General features: G+C 41.1%; 1 protein-coding gene across 5 annotated transcripts in view; it reads right to left on the bottom strand.

The window, feature by feature from the left end:
- The window catches only part of FAXC (failed axon connections homolog, metaxin like GST domain containing), a 77,284-nt gene that overhangs the window by 43,591 nt on the left and 10,890 nt on the right, over positions 1–22,803 (bottom strand). For all 5 annotated transcript variants that reach the window (XR_004267936.1, XM_032275206.1, XM_032275209.1 and 2 more), the window contains 2 exons: positions 17,343–17,539; positions 7,328–7,551 (listed from right to left, as the gene is read on the bottom strand). Coding sequence is in view for 4 of the 5 variants with exons in the window: in XM_032275206.1 (XP_032131097.1) it covers positions 7,328–7,551; positions 17,343–17,539 (421 nt within the window). In the remaining variant the exon portion in view is untranslated. The remainder of the gene's footprint in view (positions 1–7,327; positions 7,552–17,342; positions 17,540–22,803) is intronic.

The raw sequence follows: 22,803 nt of genomic DNA, 5'->3' as shown, positions 1-22,803 counted from the left end.
CACACACACACACACACACACACACACAAGGGGATGCCACTTCAACATTCCTGAATAGCTCCAAGCTCTAGGAAACTTTATGAAAGCTGCTTTCCAGACGTATCAAAATGTAATCTTGTGTTGGCGCTTGGAGAAGGTTGAGAACCATAAGAAAAGGTGTATAAAACCACAGAAAGTGTCTGACAACAACCCAAGGCACACACCCCAGAGAGCAGCTCTTCTACATGTGTTAACCTACACATCCCCCTCCCCTGCCTATTTCCTACAAGGGCCCAGCCTTTTCCTTTGAATTTCAAGCTCATTGAGGCCACTTCTCTCTTTCTCAGCACGCCAGAGCTCTAAGAGTGCCTAAAATGTGGCACCCACCTTTCCAAGGCTTTTGACCTACACTGCAAGGCATCATTGCACCCATATTTTATTTACCTTTCCCTCAACACACGTCCTTCTCTGAGTTTCCCTGACTCTGCTATCGTCCATCTGCGCCCTGAACAGCATCAACACTGCTTCAGAGTAAGGCTTCCCAATCTGGAGGGATGGAACCCCAAAGGCATTTCTGGGTAAGAGCAACCTAGAGATTTTCTATGACTAATCACAAAAGCTTATCCCTGTTGTTCTTTGAGAATATTTTCAAATATTATTTAACTCTGAACTAAGTGAACTTAGTGGTTACCCAAGTATCTATGTACTTGGAAAACAAAGCTGCTTGATTATTTTATTCTATAGCAAAATACAATCATTCTGAAAAGTGAAACCACACTATCATTATACATGCTTAAGAAGCTGACATGAAGCAGCAAGTGATTCATTTTTACTGATTTTGAAGGGAGGAACTACTCTGCAACTCCCTATTCTTTATGACGCAGTCAAGATCACACTGACATTTACTAAAATAACTACAAACTTTCGTTCTTAAAAATGAGTTGATCCAATGACAACAAAGACTCTCTGAAAAATAATGACTCCTCAAGCCATCTTCGGATTCAATCAAATGCTGTAGCCTGGCAAAAAAAAAAAAAAAAAAAAAAAGAATAAAAAAAGAACATAACATTTTTTTTCATTAGTCAAGAGAAGTCTGCTGGAAATCAGATTTTTTTTTTCACTTCCATTTACGAATTCCATTTACCACTTCAGTCTTTCAGGAGCAGCCCCTAAAAAGAGAACATTTCTCCTTAAGCATTTCAGCCTAGAGGCTGGGCAGCAAGCCTCCTGATGAAGGACACAGCATCAGCTCACAAGGCTCAGGATCTCTAAATCAGTGATAATGCTTCACATTTAAATCTGTACTCTGCTTCTAGGAGCAACCTAATAAAACATACTTAAAAATTACTTTGAAGACTACATTTTTAACTTGCCAGTGGAAGTTGTGGCAATTTTAGAAAATGTTCTAAAGATGTGATCCTGACATAATTTAACTTCTGTACTTTAAAGCACAATTCCTAAGAAACTTCAAGGTAGTAGTCAGGTCAGAAAACAGGAGAGGCCTTAGGTCTGACATCCTGGATTTGAGCCCTGGCTTCAGTTCTTAGCAGTTGTGTGACTGTTGGCAAGCCATTCAACTTTTCTGTGACTCATTTTTCTTATCTGTCAAATGGGTGATGTTCTGTTGGGTCTGACCCACAGACCATGACCCAGCGACAGATGAACAAATGCACTCAGACACAGATATCCAGTGAAAGAGCTGGCTGGGAGTCCGGGCCACTCACAGACACCAAAGAGGATGCTGTAAAGAGTCAGCAGCCACAGCCCTCACCAGCTGGTGCTGCAGGCATCTATTCAGTATAGATTTAATGACAAAGGCTTTGCGTCAACACACATGGATAATTAACATGGTCACCCTGCCTGAAGAGAGGAGTCCTACAAATTATTAAAGGCCAGGTTCTGAGGCTTAAAGCAAACACCATTTGTGGGTAATAACACTGTTGACCCCCCAAGTAGAGAGCAGTCATGCACCCATGGATGTTCAAAGGTCAGTCTTAGGACCACATGAGTAAACAAGCTCTTTATATAAACTCCCTTACATTCCTTTGTACCTACTCCTGCCTGATTGCCTCTGGGTAAGAACTGCCACCTTTGACTCATTCCTTCCCAATGCTTTTGCAAAAACCTCCTGGCCTTCCAAGAAGATTTGCGTCCTTTTCTTTATAATTTCTCTCTTATAATTTCTCCCACCACCCTGACTGAACTCCTACAGTGTTCCTTTGACTTTGTACTAGAGTCCATCTTGCATTTATACTTTGTATCTCATGGCTACAGCTGGGTATCTCTGTGCTAACATGGGACACAACTATACAACTCTTATTTTCATTCTGTCTTACTTCCTGTCCACTTCAAAGTCATATCTATAATCTACGTAGGATTGATAACAGAACAGAAATATTAAAAGGCAAAAAGCAATGAAGATTTTTGTCTGATAAATCTTCTATCAGTTTTTCTTGCACCAAGCATGATACCCAGCACACAGAATCACATGGTATAGAATAATTAATAATAGAAGAAATTGAAAAATGTATGTACAAATATGTATATATAGATGATTCAAAATTATGCATAAAAATATTGGAAAGATATGCACCAAAATGGTAACAGTTGTTAGCAATGGGTTAGAAGATTACAGCAACAAGGAGTGAGGGAGGGATGGGAAAAATATATATTTTAAAAATTGCAGTGACTTATTTTCCTTCCCTGTGCTTTTCTGAGTCTTTCCAAATTTCTACAATTAATAAATTCTAAAATCAGAAAAAAGATTTTTGTTACAAAGACATTTTTCCCAGAAAACAATGTTTCCAATGAAGTTGTGTTAGATACAAAATCAGTGACAGTGATAAGAATAACTAATATTTATTTAGCATTTCCTGTGTGCCAGGCCCTGTAGTAAGTACTTTACAGAAAGCATTTCGTTTAGTCCCCACCCTCTAATGTAGGTATTGTTCTGACCCTCATTTTGCAAATGAAACAACTCAAGTTATTTGTGTGAAATCAAAGAGCTGGTAAGCGGTGACGCTCCAGATGTGAACCCAGGATCCAACTCCAGGACTCCCACACCCATGTGCCAGCCACCAGGCTTCCTGCCTCTAACCACGCTGCTTCCCAAAAACCTCACCGTTCTGTTTTTGATTTTCAAGTCTTCTTTGCTTTTTATTGATTCTCATCCCTTTTTGGGAGTGTTCAGAAATAAACGATGTATGCATTTCTGGCATGTGGAGGCAATCAGGCAACCACTACACATAGTTCCCTGCAGTGAACACAAACACCTTCCCCAAGGGGAACATAAGAACATGAGAATTAAAAAGCAAAATCCTCCAACTGTCAGCTCTCATGATACCACAAACCTCTCCTTCCAAACACTGCTCACACCTGCTGTCTACATTTGCTTGCTGTTTGATTACTTCTACCTGCCGACCACTTTTCAGAGGACTTTGCATGCATTGCTTTTCTTCTCACCATTACAGTGTCCACTTTACACAAGGAAACTCAGGCCCAGAGACGCTAAGAGACTTGCTGAAAGTCTCAAAGCTGAGGTTTGAATTCTGGAGTCATCATTCTCAAATCAATAAAGAATGAAGGCACACCTCTCCATTTTCTAAAAAATGTTCTCTCATCAGGATTGCTTCATTTTATTTCGGTAAGTCTTAAATATTTCATATAAATCATTCTTCTAATATTTTTAATTATATTTTCCAACTGGTTATTTTAGATAAGAAAATTTGTTTACATGTTAGCTTTGTATCCTTCATAAACTTACTGAACTTTCTCATTAACTGTAGTAAATTTAATTGAGTCTCCATTATATCAGCTACGTAATCTCCTAATTTCTATAAATACTAATTTTGTCTCCTCCTTTCCAGTATAAAGATATCTTTATTTCATGTTGTACAACTACACTGTCAGAACCTTCACAAAACTACATTAAATAACAGCGAGAGCAGGCATCTTTGTTTTGTATTTTATTTCACTGGGGATGCTCCTACTGACTCAACATTAAGTATGACACCAGTTGTAGGCTTAATATAATACCCTTCCATTGTGTTCAGGAACTAGTCTTTGAGTCCTATTTGACTAAGAGTTTTTATCAGGAATGAATACTGAACCTCATCAAATGTACTTCCTAAACAGATAATTATGACTATCCTCCTAGTTATTCATGACAAATATTATTAATGTATTTTATATCATAAAACCATATTTTCTATTCTAACTCTACCTGATTTGACTATAGTTTTTTAATATATGAAAATAAAAATTAGCTAATTTTGTTTAATGTTTCATGTAGTTTGAATTTTATTTATTTTAGTTTGAATTAAGTTACAATTTTTAAAACTACATCCATAGCTATTCACTGCCTGTCTCCCATCTCTCTTTACCACCTCCCTCCAGGCCTAATTCATCCCCAACATGAATAGAGCCACTTTTCTAGATCACACAGTGGCTACTTCTCTCTTATTCTCAGAAACCTACAACTTCACCATGTTTCTGTATTATAAAGTACGCATCTTTTAGCATGATAATTACTGTCCTTTATAAGATGGCTCCAAACTATCTTTTAATCTTCATTTCAACCATGATTCCCAAATAACACTCACTTAGGATTCCTTTTCTCATGATTTTCCCAAAAAAATCCTTCCTTATTTTCTTCACTGGGACAACTCTTTTCTTTCTTGGGCCAACACACTGCCACCTCACCTATGTCCCTCCCCAGTCCTCCCTGTTATTTCATCCCAGAGAACCAAGTATACAGGTCTCTGTTGTGGGACTTGCCCCCGCCCGACTTGTGTAGTTACTCATTTGGAGCAGAGGTCAGCAAACTTCTGTGAAGAGTCAGACGGTAAACATTTCAGGCTCTCCAGGTCTCATGTGCACATTTCTATTAAATTTTCCCCTACATTTTAATAAGGTAGAAACCATTATTAGCTCACAGGCCTTACGAAAACAGGCCACCAGAGATCAGCAGTAATTTGCCTCGCATGGTTTAGAGGCTCATCACCCATTGGACTATAAGCTAGCTGAGAGAAGGGGAAATCTCTAACCCATCTTCATAATCTTCAGCTCCTGGTGCTTGGAAGATGTTCAAATCGCTGAAGTTGATTGAGAACACTGATAACTAATATATCCTGATGAGTCAGATATACATCCATGGACAATTATTTCCCCAAATTTTGAGCTATTTCTACAAAAAGTAATTCTGGATTTTGAGTCTCTTAGGCATCTGAGCATTAAAAATGAGCCATGTCCATGGGGATAGCAGACAGGTAGTTTGAATTTCACTTGTTCAATAAATAAAATGAGGCTTTTTGCCTCATTTAGTAAGAAAAACTATGATATCACCCAAAGAGCCTCTCCCTCTCCAAATATAGAAAAAGTGCTTCTCTGATCACGGAGTCCACAACTACACTGCTCCCTGGCCTCACAGAACATAACACCAGCTAACACCAGCTTTTCAAGTAGCCCACTCAGCTTCTCATCCCAGAAAGTCATCCAGACTTTTGATGCTGTTTTGAGTATTTTTCATGTATCCAGCCTAGCTATCAGTGATTCATTTTCCTCCCATCTCCTGAAAACTGGGGAGAAAACATTGTCTAAATCATTAAACGCAAGAGAAACAACTGTCAGTTTTCATTATTATTGCTAACACCCTACTCCCTGATTCTCCCAACCAGAAATGTCCAGAAACGTGAATGTCGCCCCTCTCTGGTTAAAAAAAGCCACACTGAAAAAATAAAATAAAATAAATTAAAAAAAAAAAAGCCACACTGTTAAAGTGTTAAAGATGTATGGTGCTTATAGCATAATTTCTGTCATAATTCCAGGGACTCAATTCCTTTCTTACTGGGGCTCACAACAGCATGAGCCGGTGAGGAAGGGTTGGAAGCCAGAAACAGACATAGTCATTGTTAAGAAGAAATGGCCCAGTTGTGAGCCTACTTTCTGAGGCCAAGAGTCCAGCATTCAGTTTCCAAAGGAATGAAGCAAACTTGAGGTTAATTCCATTCACATCTACATAAGCAGGTCCACCTGGTCCCAGCGGAGCAAAACAACAGAAAGTCTAGACAATGTTAATTCTGCAAGCCAGACAGAGCTTTTAAAGGAGTCCAGCCAGTATCAAGCCCCCAGCCCGAGACCATAGCCCCCGTAATGAAGCTAGCCAAGAGCCGGATGAGGTGCTGGGATCTCCCCTCTGCAGGCTGGGGTTCAAGGGAAGACCCCAGGTTTAGCAACTGTCTGAAGTGTAGAGCAGAAAGATGCAGTCAGAGTGGGTCACTCTGTAAGGAACAGGTTATACCCAGCACGGCCTCCACCCAGCATGGCTTCCAGTTCCTAAGCTGGTTTTCAACAAAACAAATTCTAAACTCTACTTCCTAGCAGAGATGAGGTACTTAATGTGCTCTAGAATGAGGATGAATCTGGAAATTAATGCGAGTGAGGGAGAGCCAGTGAAAACCCACCTTCTGGGGAAAAAATTAGTAGCCCTCAAAGGACTTGGTCAGATGGCCAAGTTATACGGAGGACTTGGCTCCATGTACATTAGCTATCCCCCAGGAGAAGCCATTATTTCACACATAGAAGGTCCTGAATTCAGTATCTGTTTATGAATTGTCATTGCAATGAATCAGGCTCTGCCCAGTGAAGAACCACATCAGCCCAGGGCCCCCTCAGCCTGCCAGGGGAGCAAGCGTGCCTCATTCTATTCCCAGCCATCCTCACCAGCCCGTGGGTACATGCTGCTCTGTGTTTCTCTTTTAGAGCTTTCCCAAATAAAATTATATCATTGTATGTGACAAATACAAAATCAGAGTTAAAATGTGCTAGTAATAAGAGCACTAAGAAAACGAACAGAAATAAGAGGAGCAAGAAAATGACAAATGTTCCACATATACAGGGAATGGATGGGAATCAGTGCTGTCAGCAGGCCTCTCAAACTCGTGACGTCAATGGGCACACAGCTGAACCTCTAAGCAGTGTGTTCCTAAAGCAGCCTGTGACCCTAACCTGTTTATAATAAACAGGTGCTTCCCTGCTCAAAACCCCCGTTTTCTCACAGCGCATTCAGAAACGCCAGCATCGCTTGCAGTCAGGTGGTAATGCTGAAGCATGTTCCATACTCTCTTCACACAGGCTCACCACACTAAAAACAGTCAAGTACCAGTGATTAGGCAGAAAGATGCATGCTTTTGAAAAGTAGAGGATTTGGTTAAATGTGTGGATGGCAACCTACACATGGAAGCAAAGAAATCAACCAAAATTAAAACATAAATTAGTGAATCAACAGTGCTTTGCTAATCATGCAAAAGGTAAGAATAGCAAATATAGAATAGAAGGTGTGGTACATTACCCAAAAGCCCTGCCAAAGACCGCATGTCCTTCTCCATCAGCATGTAAATCTCTTCCTCGGAGAAGCGGCCAATGCCGTGGCCGTGCATCTCGCGTTTCACAATTCCTTTCGTTATGTGGCACACGACCCACCTCAGCAGGTTGCTGAAGGGACCACCACCACTAAGAGAGAGCATCTTCCGGGTCTCATTGAGATTGTCCACCCACTGGCAATAAGCTAACGTCCTGGAATTGTGTGGAAACAAGTTACTACTGTGCATCATGTACATGTCAGCTCCATAGGGTCACTTTAGAATGAGTCGTTCAGAATTCAGTACACTCTGGAGGAACTGAATAACTGCAGCTTTAACAAAGAGCAATCTGCATGGCAGATATCACGGCAGGCTCTAGTCAATGCCTAGACTTAAGGGGTTGTGGAAGAAATGGGAAAAAATCCAGATAAAGATGCCATCAAACCTGGTACCCACCCTCAGACCTCTCCCCTCCCCTCCCAGTGCCACATTTATGCCTTCTCTCACACAACCCCACAAAATACAAGTAGAAACCCACTTGAAAAGTCTTTGAGTCAGGATAGTGAGCACTCCTGGGGGCACAGGGCAGGAGGCAGTACTGACTGGGGTTGCTGGCATAATTCTCTTTCCTGAGCAAAATGATGGTTCCGCAGGTTTATGCTTGGTGTTCATTAATTAAGCTGCACATTTTTGTTTTATATACTTTGCATATGCATTTTACATTTCATGATACAAAAGGGTTTAAAAAAAAAAAGAAAGAAAAAACCTTTTTGCCTTTTTTAAAAAAGACACAGGGTCTTGCTATGTTACCCAGGCTGGACTCTAACTCCTGGGCTCAAGTGATCCCCCCACGTCAGCTCTCGGAATAGCTGTGACTACAGGCATGCATCACCACACCCAGCCTTTTTGCTTTTTTGAGAGAGGATTAGGGAGTGAGTGCACCTGGCCATCTTTATTATAAATTAAAATATTATGTAAATGATTTGCTCTCCAAGAAAATCAACTCTACCTCAGTTTGTTCTCAAGAGCTCTAAAGGGGACGCAAATATCCATGGAACTTGGTTGAATCCTTTTTCCCATCTAGGTGATACTAGTGGTAAACCTGCTCATTCAGGTGCTCCTGAAAACGGTGTAATCCGTATGGAAAGTCCGGCAGCTATTCACTGTTCAAACATTTTGCTGGCTACCATACCCAGGTCTTTGCTGATTTTTTTCTCCAAACAGCAAGAATTTTTTTTATGACAAACAGTGTTGGTAGATAGAAATGAAAAGGGTTTTCTACTGAAGGCTGCGAGAATGTAGCTGTGTGGGAGTACAGGCATAAGACATTTTCATTTTCCCTCATAATGAGTAATAAAAGATGTATTGGCAATCATCTTCACCCTTCGCACTGGCTGATACAGCAGTAATGGCCACTTCAAAAAATTCAGAAGCCAGGTGTGGTGGTACATGCCTGTAGTCCCAGCTACTCAAGAGGGCCAGGCAGGAGGATCGCTTGGGCCCAGGAGTTTAAGGCCAACCTGAGTACCATAGTGAGACCATTGTATCAATCAATAAATAAAGATTTAAAAATAAAAAGAAATTCAAGCAATTGGAAAGTGGCAGAGCCAGAATGCTGCATTTTTAAAGTTTTTTTTTTAATCGAAGGGGTGAAAAATATTTTGAGAGAAAACTCAAGGAATGATAGTAAATCACAGCTATGATAAAATGCTGCTTTCCACCTAAAGAAAAAAAGGCATTTTGATCATTTATATAGTTCTGTTCTTTAAGAGTTCTCTGTTCTAAAAACAAATAAAATAAGAAATAGATTTCTCTAAAATTGTTGCAATCCTGATTTTTACCAAAAAGTCTTACAGCCAATTTCAACACACTCCCTGTGCCATAGGTATAGCTGTTCCTTGCTACCTTTTTAAAAGAATGCCCACAAATCTTGTTAGAAAGCTTTGTTGCCTCTTTTGGTAAGTCTCTCAAAATAAAGTACTGAAGAATCAAGAAATAGTTTTTCCCCAAAACAGGAAGAAGTACATCACAATAGTGATGAATTAATGTATATAGTCAGAGCATTCCATTGATCTTTCAATACAGAATATCTTGCATTTTTTTCTAGTAAATTCTATATAGACATAGAAACAAAATGTTTTTCTACTTGCTCCTTTTTCAGACCTGCAGTAATTAAGGTGGCAATTTTCACATTCCAGTAGAATAATTCAGCACTTTGATTCTAATTGTACTAGGTCTAAATTCACAACAAAAGAGTTACACAACCTTTTACCATTCTGGAAGTCAATGGTCTTAGGATAAAACTCAATTACTCTAAATTGAACATGTCCATGTAATAATAGCAGCCGAAAAAAGCATCTAAAGTGGGAAAATGCGGAATGTGTGGCTCTAAGCTGACAGGTTAGAAGGGGAAAAAAATTCTTTGTGACAAATTACTCAGGTTTAGTCATAAGAATAACTGATCAGGCTCACTGGGTAGATCAGAGGGTGAAGGCGGGCGCATGAAGAGCATCGGTGGCCTGATAACTGCAAGAACTTTCGTAAGGAGCACATGGGTACAAGATGCTTTTGGAGAAGCCTGGAAGAGGGAGGCTGGAGGTATGGGCATGGGCCCGGTCAGGACAGACCTAAGGAAAGGGAGCTGAACTTTATTCCCAAAGCAAAGGTTAACTGCCAGAAGGCTTTAAACAGACAAGAACATACTCAGATTTGTGGCAGTGTAAAGGAAGAACTGGAAGGTGGAGAAAATGCTGGCAGGAAGGCCAGTTACCACACTACAGCAAAACCAGGCAAGAGGTGATGCGCTGGGTAAGGCAACAGCAGAAGGAATCCATAGGAGAAATACTGCGACAGAAAAAAAGAATCTATTGGACTACGATGGATCTAAAGATTTATCAGTAAGGAGAAATTAGGTATTTTCTTCTAAAATAATAGTTTGATTGGATGGTAATACCACTAACCAATACCAGATTACACAAGGTAGAACATATTTTGGGTGATGAAAGATTAGTTAACCTGTAGCATTTGAAGGTCCCATGGAAGCCCTAGGTGAAGCTGTCTAGAAGGCTGAGAAGTCAGCAGATTGGTTTAGACTCCAGCTAGAAAACTGGTGAGCAGGGACACGTTGGTGGTGGTTTTAAAGCTGTGAGAGGAGATGAAGTCACTTTAGGAAGTTTCTAGAGTGTTGAGGAAACCACAGTTCAAGGACAAGTTAGAAGATGTGAAGGTCAGGCTGAAAGAGGCAGCCTGGAGAGAAGCAGGGACATCTTTCTCCGCGCTGGAGAAAGAGAGAGCGTTGTAAGAGGTGAGGGGCTACAGAGAAGTTTTGAGTTCCTGCCTGATGACTTCAGCTTCCTCTGTAGCACAGGAAATGAGAGCACGCACACCAGGTAAAATCACAGCAGTAGAGAGTTTTAGGAGTAGCAGGCAGGAAGGGAGAGGCAGCTGTTCTGGGCCACACAGCTTGGCAGGGAGGAGTCTCTGCCAATGCAATGGTGGGAGGTTCTCTACCTGCAGCAGGCTGAATGCAGGACACAGAAGAAGGAACACTGGGTGGGTTCAGAATTTCACAGCTACAAGTAACCTCAGAAACTGTCTGGTCTTCCTCCCTTCTCCTTCCTACCTTGCTCTTGATTTTTCTTCCTCTCTTTCACTCTCTGTGCCCATATTATCAACCAGTGTCAGAGAAGAGTAGTAAATGAGGGCCAGGCAGGCTCTTTAAGGGCTGAAGCTAGTGAAATGTATATAAACTTTAAATACCAGAGAAAATAGATTCCTAAATCAACTACTACAAGCAGAAGACATCACATTGTATGTTTCCGTGTTATTGCAAACGAGAATCCATCTCCTCTCACAACCAAGATTCTTGAAAACTCTGTTCATGTGGTTGGAGCCTCTACCCTAATCACTCCACCAAAATCATTCTTGTTCAAGTCAACACTACAACATCTAAATAAACCATCTTTCTATATTCTTGAACTCTCTGAAGCATCTGACACTATTGGCCTCTTTCTTGGAACTCTCTCTTAGCTTACACCTCTACTATTTTTCCTTCCACCCCTCGCATATTCCCAAGATCTCTATCTTCATTCCTTTCTTCCTACTCCATACTTGTGGAGCCATCTAACTCACACTCATGACTTCACACCCATGTTTCCCATAGCCAGCCCTCTCCTGAGATCAATGGATCCTATGTGAGTGACCCTCAGGAGGTGCAAACCAACATTTCCAAAACAGCACTCATCATCTTTGTTCCATTCAAACCTCATTCTCCTTGCCCAAGCCAGGATCCCAGGAGTTCTTCACTATCCCCTCTCCCTCACTCCTGGCAGTCAGTCACCCTGTGAATTTGCCCTTTCTCCAACTCCATAAACACTGCAGTTCAGCCCTTCATTATTTCTTAACTACGAGGCACACGGCCTCCTACCAGGTCCCCTGACATCCCTTCAAGGCCCTTCAGAAATCCATTTGCTCCAAGGGACACAAAGAACTTCCTAAACACAAACCTAGTCATAACACTAATGCTTCTTAGAATCATTCATTAACTCCCCACAGCTTCTTTGCATGGCACACCAGCTCCTCTCCCCACATTGTAACCCCTCTATGACCTGACCCTTCTCTGGCCCCATCTCCCAGCACTGACTCCCATGCACCCTATGCACAAGCCATACAGAATTACATGCACCTTCCTGCTATAGACTGAACATTCACATCCCTCTAAAATTCATGTGTTGAGACCTGACCCCCAGTGTGATTGTATGTGGAGGTGAAGCCTTTGGGATATGATTAGGTCATAAGGGCAGAGCCATCAGGAACGGGATTAGTGTCCTTATAAAAGAGACCCCAGAGAGCTACCTCGCCCCTTCCACCACATGTGATTACAGGGAGAAAGATGACTGTCTATGAACCACGAAGCTGGCCTCACCAGATATCGAATCCACTGATGCTTTGAACTAGGACTCACCAGACTCTGGAGTCATGAGAAACAAACCTGTTCTTTATGAGCCACCTAGTTGAAAGTATTCTGTTATGGCAGCTCAAATGGCCTAATATACTCCCCAAATGCCTCCTTCTTGCCTCTAAACTTCTGCGGATGTTGCTCCCTCTGCCTGGACATCCTAACCTTTCCCTGTCACCAGCCCCTCATCTGCCATTCCAACTGTCCTTGGATTCCATTTTGACAATATCTCCTCTGCAAAGCCTTCCCCTCTTCTCTCCAGTAGTGGCTGGCTGCCTTTCCTTGGTTCTTCAAACCCTTCCCCAGCACTAACCATTACAAAGACTTGATGTCTCCCTCCAGCCCTTGAGCCACTTGACGACAGGTATACCATCCTGGCCACTAATAGTCATTCATTAAGTTTGCAGAAATAGTGAATTATTGATGAAATGAAAAAAAGGCTTTGCTTTTGAGCCAGCTACTGCTAAGTAGTGTTCCTAAGGGATGACACATACTTAAATAGAAAAATGGGAAAAGAGACTAAGAGACATGCCTATCGAAAATGAAGAAGGGGCTGCCACTTTTCTCTTGGAATCCACGGCTCTTTACTCTCCCCTGGGAAAAGGCCCACTGCAAAAGGAATCATGAATTATTAACTGCAGAGGACAGGGAGGGTCAAGTTGGAAAGCAGGCAAGGCTAAGCAATTAAAGTAATTTATCATTTTGAGAATCTATTTCAAGAAGTTGAAATACTCATTTTCCTTATCACAACTAATGTATCTTATCTCTTCTGCAAAGATTGGGTCAAAGAGATTTTTTTAAAGTCTATCTTAGAACAGAAGAACAAAACCTGCTCAAAAATGTTTAAAGGAGAACAAGAAAACAATCAAAGAGAAGCTGACCCCTGATATTTTAATGAAGATATCACACATTATAACTTAATACCTAGCCCATGATAGAAATGAATATGTATAAGTGGAAACCCATAGCAAATAATAATTTGATGACTGAGTGTCAACACCTGGCTTTCCAAATCATGAGAATGCCTTTCTCTGCATAAAGCTACATCCCTGTTGTCTTTTGCTTATGCTCTGAATATCTGCTCAAAAATATAGGAGCATACGATATGTTTCTGTAGTTTCACCAAGTTTCACAAGCATTAGATCAACCCCTCCAAACAAGGGCCCCCACTACATCTGAAACTGGGGTGGGGAGAAAAGAAAGAAAAGAAGAACATAAGAACCAAGCTGTAATCAGAAAGAGTAGTCTCTTGGCTTTTAGAAAAGATCTTCTTGGTTAAGTCAATTTATGGAAGTATCCCATCTCCTCCCATCTCCAGAACGACACTCAAAATTTTAAAATTATGGCCAGCCTAGAAGTAGGTTTGAATTCACTGTTCTAATGCCTGTGTGCACACAGTGAATTCTAATGCACACACACACAGGCATTAGAACAGGGAATTTTTATTATTTTTTTTTTAGAGACACGGTCTCACTCCGTCATCCAGGATGTAGTGAGGCGGCACGATCACAGCTCACTGAAGCCTCAAACTCCTGGGCTCTAGAGATCCTCCCACCTCAGTCTCCTGAGTAGCTGGGACTACAGTGTGTGCCACCATGCCTGGATAACTTTTTTGTAGAGACAGGGTTTTGCCAGGTTGCCCAGGGTGGTCTCGAACTCCTGGGCTCAAGAAATCCTCCTGCTTCAGCTTTACAAAGTGCTGAGATTACAAGCATGAGCCACCGTGATTGCCCCTAATGGCTATATTTTTTTTGTTTTGTTTTGTTTTTTTTGTTTTTTTTTGTTTTTTGAGACAGAGTTTCACTCATGTTACCCAGGCTGGAGTGCAATGGCGCGATCTCGGCTCACCGCAACCTCCGCCTCCTGGGTTCAGGCAATTCTCCTGCCTCTAATGGCTATATTTTTATGGGTGAAAATATTATAATAACTACATAGTCTGAAAAGGATACCCGTATGATGTTGAAAGACCGAAGATGCTCACTGACATCCACAAGGGGGCAGTATGTCACACTGAAGAAGCTGTAGTGTGCTACCAAAAATCAATTTCATTCCAGTAATTTGATCCCCTGTCTAGCTGACTTCCCTTTACACCAGCTTCTCTGTGCTTAAGCATTCAGCAGAACAAAGGGGATTTTTAAAAACTGTGTTCTTGATCTTCAATAATAGTTTTTATAATGCAAGGGGAACATCATTGTATAGATTTCAAGTGGAAGAAATGCCACTTTAGAGCTGAGTGTGTTTATTTGAATAGACCTAAAACAGTTTCAGAATTATGTGATGCAACATAACAACCTGGCTGTTCATTGCCTTTGCTTTTGATAAAATCACACCTGGGGTGTTTTTAAGGTTTCAGGCCAAAGTAAACATGAAAACTCAACATAATTGAATCAACTGAGTCAAACAAGGTAGGTTTTATAAATTTCCTCTTCTGGCTCTGTGAGTACAGATACAACCTAAGAGCTCATTGACTGTTAGAATTTAACAAGATATAATGGAAAGCTCATACTTGTAATATTTTTCTACATATTTTGGTCAGATCCCTAAATGCTGGGCCTCGGCTTTCATGGGTAGACATTTCGTGTGTGGCCTTGGAACCCAAAGATGGGAGGAGGGGAGGTGCCTGAGGGCAGAGTATCTTAAGATTCTCTGCCTGGGGCATGGGGAAAAGAGAGTCTGTTCTCCATTGGGATTTAGAGCTCTCCTAAAAGTCTCTTCAGGGTTTCCCCAAAGCAAGAAGTTGGCTAAAGGCTTAAGAAACAGAGAGAGATTTGTTTTTCCTTCTGCTACTAGAGACTAAATGGAACTGTAGGAATTAGCAGTGTTAGTTTGAAAGTTTATTAGACACGTGCATCTCAATCAAGACCTTTCATCCCGCCTTCACTATTTTTTCCTCAAATTAACCATTGAGAAGACATAAGCAAGAAATAATAGCTAACCCCGCCAACATCTTTCAAATTAAAAAGTGAATTAGAGAAATGTAATTGTCTTAGGAGAGTCTACATATGACCCAAGCAGATCCCCAAGCCTTCGGGAGTTTGTAGTCCTCAAAATTAAGTTCCTTCCCCACTGGGTACCACTTCCCAACTCTTACCCCCACCCCTCATCCCCACTCACGCTCCACCCTCCATGGAGTATCAGCTCAGGCTGGTGAAAGGAGAGATGGAAAGGGAAGGGCAGGAATGAACTTCTGGCAGGGAGTAAAGTTATATAAAATGACATGTATGCACACATAGAACAAAAAGCAGTGATGTGTGGTAGTTGGAAATGTTTCTGGGTCAAAAACTTTCTAATGGGAATATATATTTTCTAAACCACTATGGAAATCAAAGAGTTGTAGCCAAAGTGACAACTAAAATGTATGGCTTTCAGCTTTTCAGACAGCTAACAAAGCAATAGCTCTGGCAATCAATGGGCCCATCAATCAAATGAGGCAGTGCCTTGGAGGGAAGCTGTGGAGGGAAGGCACTTGGGTCAGGTGACCTTGTGTGGGTAGTTCATTTCCCTTCAGCGGCAGAACCGACTAGAGCCCAGTAAGCAAGTGCGTGGGCTCTTCATGAGGCTTTTCTCAGAAGTGAAGTTTTTCCTGGAAGTTATGCATGTCAGATGCAGTCATGCATTTTGGTTCTCACTGTGACTGCTGCAATTCTTTGGGAGGGGTGCCCCAGTAGTTCCCCATTACTATTATAAGGAAAAGGCCAGGTTCATTCCATGAACACTGAGTCTGATTACTTCCACACTGATCTGTACCCCTGTCTCCGGCCTCTCTCCAGCCCCCTCCTTGCTCCCCACTCCATCACCTCTGTAGCGAAGGGAGGGTAGAAGTGGAGCTTAGGTCGGCCCTGGAATACACTGGGCAAGAACCAAAAGCAGGAGAAAACGAAGAGGGTCACTTAAAATCCGAGAGATAGGAGCAGCAAGTTTTCCATTTAGAAAGAGAGTGAAATAAATGAAATAGGGAGAGGAGGAGGAAGAACCTTCTCCAATCAACCCCACACTGAGGATGTCACTCAGCGGGAGAGGTTTAATAAAAGCTACTGGCCAGCATCTGCCTGGAAATAAATTAATGCCAAAAACGGTGGGCTTAACAAATCTTAATTCAATCTTTGGAACAAAATAAGGTTTGCAGGAATTAAGAGAAACTTTCTCTATCTACTGGGGTATAGAAAAAAGTACAGAAACTCCAGAAAATGAAAGAAAAAATTTTAAAACCATATGACTAATAAGTTTGTAAAGCAAAAACCATATCTGCTTAACTCACATGGTACCACTGCCAACTCAAAGCTACGAAAAAAACAGAACAGGGAAAACTCATCAACTCATGTGATGCTTCAAACTTGGAGAATTCAAAAAAGGAGTTTGCATCAGGCCAAAGAAAACCCAGAAAGGAGTAGTATGCTTTACTTCTGGAACACGGAGAAGCTCTTATCTATGGAAAACTGACCCTAGGAATTCTATGTTGATTTGTCTTCCCAGTCCCTCCTCTGAGTGTCTGACATATTACTTTAATTCAACCGTTTATACAGAATTGGTAAAAAGCCCTGGGCCCAATCAACTGAACAATCTTCCTTAACTCAGTGAGTTCTAGTCTAGATCAAGGGCCATCAAATTATAGTCCACAGGCTAAGAAGTTTTCACATTGTCAAATGGTTGAAAAAAATCAAAAGAACGATATGGTCCATTAAATGAAATTCAAGTTTCAGTATCCATAATAAAGTTTCGGTGGAACATGGTCACGCTCATTTGTTGGCATACTCTCTATGGCTGCTTCTGTGATAAAACAGCAGAGTTGACTAGTTGCAAAAGAGTCGGACAGCTGGCAAAGCCTAAAATATTTACTGGCTGGTCCTGTACAGAAATGGTTTGCTGACCCATGATCTAGGTAACCAGAAACTCAGCAGTCATAACAACTTTGATGACTGAGCCAGTCAGAATTTTCATCCGAAACTGTCAAGGTAGAAAAGTTTTGAAAAGGTGGAAAGAGGATCTGAAAAGTGATACAGAACTTGGGGCTTACTTCGAAAGGATGGGGACACCCAGAGGGGACTCACCAGTAGAAATGCTCCTCCACCATCTTGGTCACCGCTCTGGAGATGGCTCTTTCATGAGGGCCAAGGTTTTTGTTTAAATTCACTCCAAGTTTCTCTTCCAGAAAGTCAATTATGAATTCTGTGCCAGAAACTTTTTCATGATTATATTCAATCCAAGGCATTTTCCCTTGAGCAGAAAGTTTTCCACCAAAATAGTTCTAAGCAGAAGTACATTTTTAAAAAGAGAAAAGCAATATTGTATTTAAATTCTACTGCATGATTAATAGAAACAAACATTCCAACCTTATGTTTGACAGTGACAGTACTCTTCAAGTGAATGAACTCAGGGCAGGAACTCCTTAAGACAATACATGGTTACTCTAGGAAAAAAACTTGTTTAACCTCACATAAAGATATCACTTTATTCTCCCATAGATTTTATCATGGACTTTGGCTTATTATGTAAAAGAAAAGAAAGACCCCAAGGGCAAGGGATGGTGGAGGTAAGGGGTAGCAGGTTGAAAGTGTTGAAATGACCCTGGTAATAGTCAGTCTAGTTTTAATGTGCAATCAATTAAAAAACTCAAAACGTAAAAATAAACCACAAGGAGGTGTGTATTGACTGGGCAACTAACCAAAGACCTCATTTGAAAACCAGTATCTCATACCAGAATAATACTCAATACCACTACACTGTAAATGAGCAGTCTCCAAAAATTATAATGCTTCGGTGTAACAAAGTATGTACAACAGGGTCAACTACTGTGCCTCTTAAAAATGCAGGCTCTTGGCCAGGTGTGGTGGCTCACACCTGTAATCCCAGCACTTTGGGAGGCTGAGGTGGGTGGATCACAAAGTCAGGAGTTCAAGACCAGCCTGGCCAACATGGTGAGACCTCATCTCTACTAAAAATAAAAAAATTAGCTAGGCGTTGTGGCAGGCACCTGTAAACCCAGCTACTCAGGAGGCTGAGGCAGAGAATTGATTGAACCCGGGAGGTTGGAATGAGCTGAGATCGCGCCACTGCACTCCAGCCTGGGCGACAAAGTGAGACTCTGTCACAGAAAAAAAAAAAAAAAAAAAAAAGGCATGTTCCTGTGCCCCAGCCTGGACTTCTGGATCGGATCAGAATCCTGGGGATAGTGCCCAGAAATCTGTGTTTTTTGACAAGCTGTTGTTGGAAGAGAGAATAATGGAGATTTGGGCTGATCTCTGCCTCCTGGTGTCTTTTTATCTCACTGCTTATTCTAAAGAATAAAAGTGGGCCTAACCTCAGACAGGGTAATAATTATTGGGGATGTTGTAGGGGCTACTGTTAGTCACATTGCCTTTGTGCAATTTAGAAAATAGAACCTCCTCTGGGTGGAAATGGTCCATGCCAACGTTTGCAACTTGGGAAGTAGAAATGGGTTCAAGACTTCACCCCCTCCGCACCCTTTGGCCAGGCACTGTTGTGCAGTGAGCAACCTACACAACTATACATGGCCTCTCTAGACATTACCCCTGATGTTAACCAAGAGAAATGTCAACTATTTCTAAAAGTTGCTAATACATCTAATATTCTTGTAATCTGTATACTAAAGATGTAAATTTACCACATACCATAACCCCCATTTCAGATTTATCTTGATGCCATCAATACCCTCTTAACACATCCCCTTTCGGACTCTTGTCATTCTCAGATGCAAAGAATGACTCTTGTCATTCTTCTACACTGCCAATAGAAGGAACTGTTTACAATGCAAATGAGACCCAAGAATGCTGCTGCTCAAAATTATCAAATGGCTTTAATAGCTCTAGTCTACAAACTACCCCTTTTCATGCAGAAATCTAGACCCACACCCCTCATCTAGCCACTGCCCACCTGCCCGGTCTCATTGGCTATCAGTTCCTCTTGTCTCCTGAATTCCAACTCCCCCTACCCAGCCAGGTCAAGGTGTTTGCCCATCTCCCTGGCTTTGTGCACTCTTCACCTTTTACAGGAATCCTTTTCTCCATCCTCGGTAAAGTCCTACACATGCTTTAAAAAAAAATCAGTTCAAATCTCACCTTGTTAGGTAACTATTTCCCCAGGAAGCAACCATTATTTGCCCTTCCTCTGTGCTTCCACTGCATGGTGTGTAGTACCCTATCCTTACGGAATAACTATTTACACATCTGCCCTTCCCTCGAGACCACCCTTTCCCCTGAGAACTTGTTACGTGTTTATCTTGACTACCTTTTAAAATAGGAGTAATCAAAAATAATAATCAATTTTATGGAAATGGAAGTTCTAGTATGTTTTCATGATCAACAATTATATTTTGATTACTAGGTAAAAAGCAAGAGACAACATTTCAGAGACACTCTGATTACATCTAAGTAAACTTAGATGAGTGAAAAAAACATTAAAAAAGAGAGACTCACAAATATGTCACTAGTAATTGGCAAGACTAGGGGTTAGATGCAGGTAATTTTTTTATCCCATACATTTCAATTTTTCTAAATGTCGTTGTATAATTTTTAAAATAAAAATTATAGAGACAGGATTTCACTATGTTGCCCAGGCTGGTCTCAAACTCCTGGGCTCACACAATCTGCCTGCCTCAGTCTCCCAAAATGCTGGAATTACAGGCATAAGCCACCATGCCTGGCCCCAAAAAAAATGTGAAAAAGGTTGACTTTTTTTCTTTTCTCCCTTTAATTTTTTCCTAAATATTTTTATTTAAAAAAAAAAAATGAGACAGGATCTAGTTGTGTTGCCCAGGCTGACCTTGAACTCCTGGGCTCAAGTGATCCCCCTTCCTCAGCCTCTCAAGGTGCTGGGCTTACAGGCATGAGCCATCACACCCAGCCAAAATAATAATTTTTCTCAACTTCTTTAAATCTATTGAAGAACTCATGGACTATTTTTATTTAAGCAATTAGACTCTGAAAATTCCACTGAGGGTAGCTTCTGGAAAGTAATTTTGAGATGATGAAAAGGTAAATCCTCCATATTTTTTCCATGCTTTTTCCTTCTGCAAGTCTGCCCCAGATGAGACTGACGCAGCCACACATATACTACATTATAAGCATGGCAGTGAAGGCAATAGACTTTGGATTTCAAAATATCATTCCATTATTTATTCACTGAGTGACCCTGGACCTCCCTGGGTCTCCCTTAACCGTCCTTAGGCCTCAGTTTCCTCATCTGGAGAGTGGGGATAATAACAGTTGCTAGGTTGAAATGAGAAGATGCACAGTGCCTTCATCAGAAGTATTTAGAGATGAAAAACTTGACACTCTAAGAGAGATGCCAGAGTCTTGGGACTCTGATTTGATATACTGGCCATGGTACTCATAGGTTTCAGGTAAATATCTATTATATTCACTCCACCCTGGAGCTCTCTTGAGTCATCTTCCACTGGCTAAATTTGAAATAATTTGAGCAGTTTGTGTGGATTATAACACATTGAAAAAAATCCATGCATCCACTATGTATTTCGTTTTGAAGAAGAATGTCCTTATTTTTTGAAGCTGCATGTTCAAGTATTGCAAGGTGATATGTCATGATTTCTGCAACTTATTTTAAAATGGTTTATCAAAAACATTGTTCACAGATGTATATGTAAAGAGGGAGGAAAAAGCAAAGGAGGAGACATATGAACCATTCATGAATGGTTTGGGCATGGAGATGTGCACTGTACTATTCTTTAGTCTACAGCTTAGAAAAAAAAAGATGCAGGAGGGGAGACAAGATCAGCAAACAAATACATCAAAAGTTAGGGCTGTCGGCTGAGGCAGAAGGCTCCAAAGGAAGCATTTTCTTTTTTCCTTCTCTTACTTAAAAATAATTATTTTCTGAAATGTGTGCTTCTTATACAATTACTTATGTCAAATGATGTATGTATCTTTACATATGTCTAGAGAACTGTAAGGAAGAAAAGTCAACAATATCAGTTATGATAATAATCTCTAGCTCGTAGGATATCAGGTAATTTTCACTTTCCGCATACCCTTTTTAGTGTTGCTTGGAATTTTTCTAAGCTATTTTTTTTACTAACTACATCCCCAGGACCTCTCTATACATTGATTGCAATTTTCTATTAAGTCTATCATTATTACAAAATAAAAAGATTTTAAAATTGAACTACCAATATACTGTGATAGAGAAAAATAATAACTGTGTTCAATACATTGAGCTTTTTAAAAAATAAGCCTTGTGATTTTCTAACTAACGGTCATCAAATATTCATTCCCATTCCATTTAGGTTAAAAAATTCAAGAGCTTCTAATATAAAGTCATGATCTGAGGAACATGGCATTTTAATCTTTTTCAAATGGCACAAGCAAAAGAGGGGGCAGAGGGTACAGCTCCCTGGGTCTATGAAAAAATATTTCTTACTAATCAATCCAAGAAATGAAGTCCCCAAACGCCCACTGCATCAATACAAATCCCTACTGAGGAAACAGAGCTCAAGGCACCCCCGACCCCTGCAGCAGAGCATCCCTTTCTAAACCACAGCACCATTTTTCTTTTACCTAAAATCTGCCAACCCCCTAGCATCACCCCCTCCATTTATTTTCCATAGAGACCTCACAGAAGAAAAACAAAAGCCCTGTGCAATTCTTTTTTTTTTTAATATACTTAATAAGAAATAATTTTGGAAGGGGTAAGCATGCCCCTTCTTGAAGACCTCTGTAATAGCTGCAGGCTTCACAGCAAGGCATGAGTCCTGCTGCTCCAGTTACACTAACTACAGGCAGCTACTCTAAAATGTGAACAAAGGTAGACAGGCTGCAGGTAAAGACAGGTCTGCAGCAGCAGGGCTTGATGGCTTGAAGGGCAGAAAGGAAAGTGCAGAAAAGCCTGGCAGCAGCTGCAGCCACCACAAATGACAGGATTATTTTATCAAAGGTCGGGGAGCACAAAAGATCTTGAAAGTAGTCAGAGACAGCAGTCCACAAAATTCAGGTTTTGGACTCTCACTGCCCCAAAGCTGTCATGGCTAGGTGAGGCAATCTGGTCAAGAGTGATGATGGAATAGAGACAGGTGGCTGTTGGGTAGCAATCTCTTCCTTCAATTTGAGTCTCCGAGTGACACATATCTTCAAGTGCAGACTGCCAACACCAAGCTGAACAATGATCTTTCAAATCTGATGCAATGCATTTAGATGCTGCAGGCCTTGTCTCCTCCTTTGCTGTCTTAGCAAGTCAGTCCTGTGTAATCTTCTCCCTGCTGCTCTCTCTAGACTCCCCCGGTGCATTCCAGTTGCCAGTTATAAAGATCCCCTTTCTAATCCCTTTCGGTTCCCAAACATCCCATGCCCCAATCCGAAGTCTGAACTCAGTGCCACTCCACCATGTCCCCAAGGACCTGCATTATAGCACTTAAAAAACTAAAACATGTAAACATGTTGTCCCAGCATTGCCTTAGGAGGATCACTGCCAGCCCCATCCCCTCTTCTGCACAGAAGCTGGCTCAAAAAGCACAGGCTATGGGGAGTCAGGAGCTGGAGG

This window comes from Sapajus apella, unplaced genomic scaffold (assembly GCF_009761245.1).
Source record: "Sapajus apella isolate SASKATOON/1434 unplaced genomic scaffold, GSC_monkey_1.0 scaffold6, whole genome shotgun sequence".
In the NCBI taxonomy this organism is placed as follows: domain Eukaryota; kingdom Metazoa; phylum Chordata; class Mammalia; order Primates; family Cebidae; genus Sapajus; species Sapajus apella.
The sequence above is the reverse complement of the archived record's forward strand: the minus strand, read 5'-3'. Positions and strand labels throughout refer to the sequence as shown.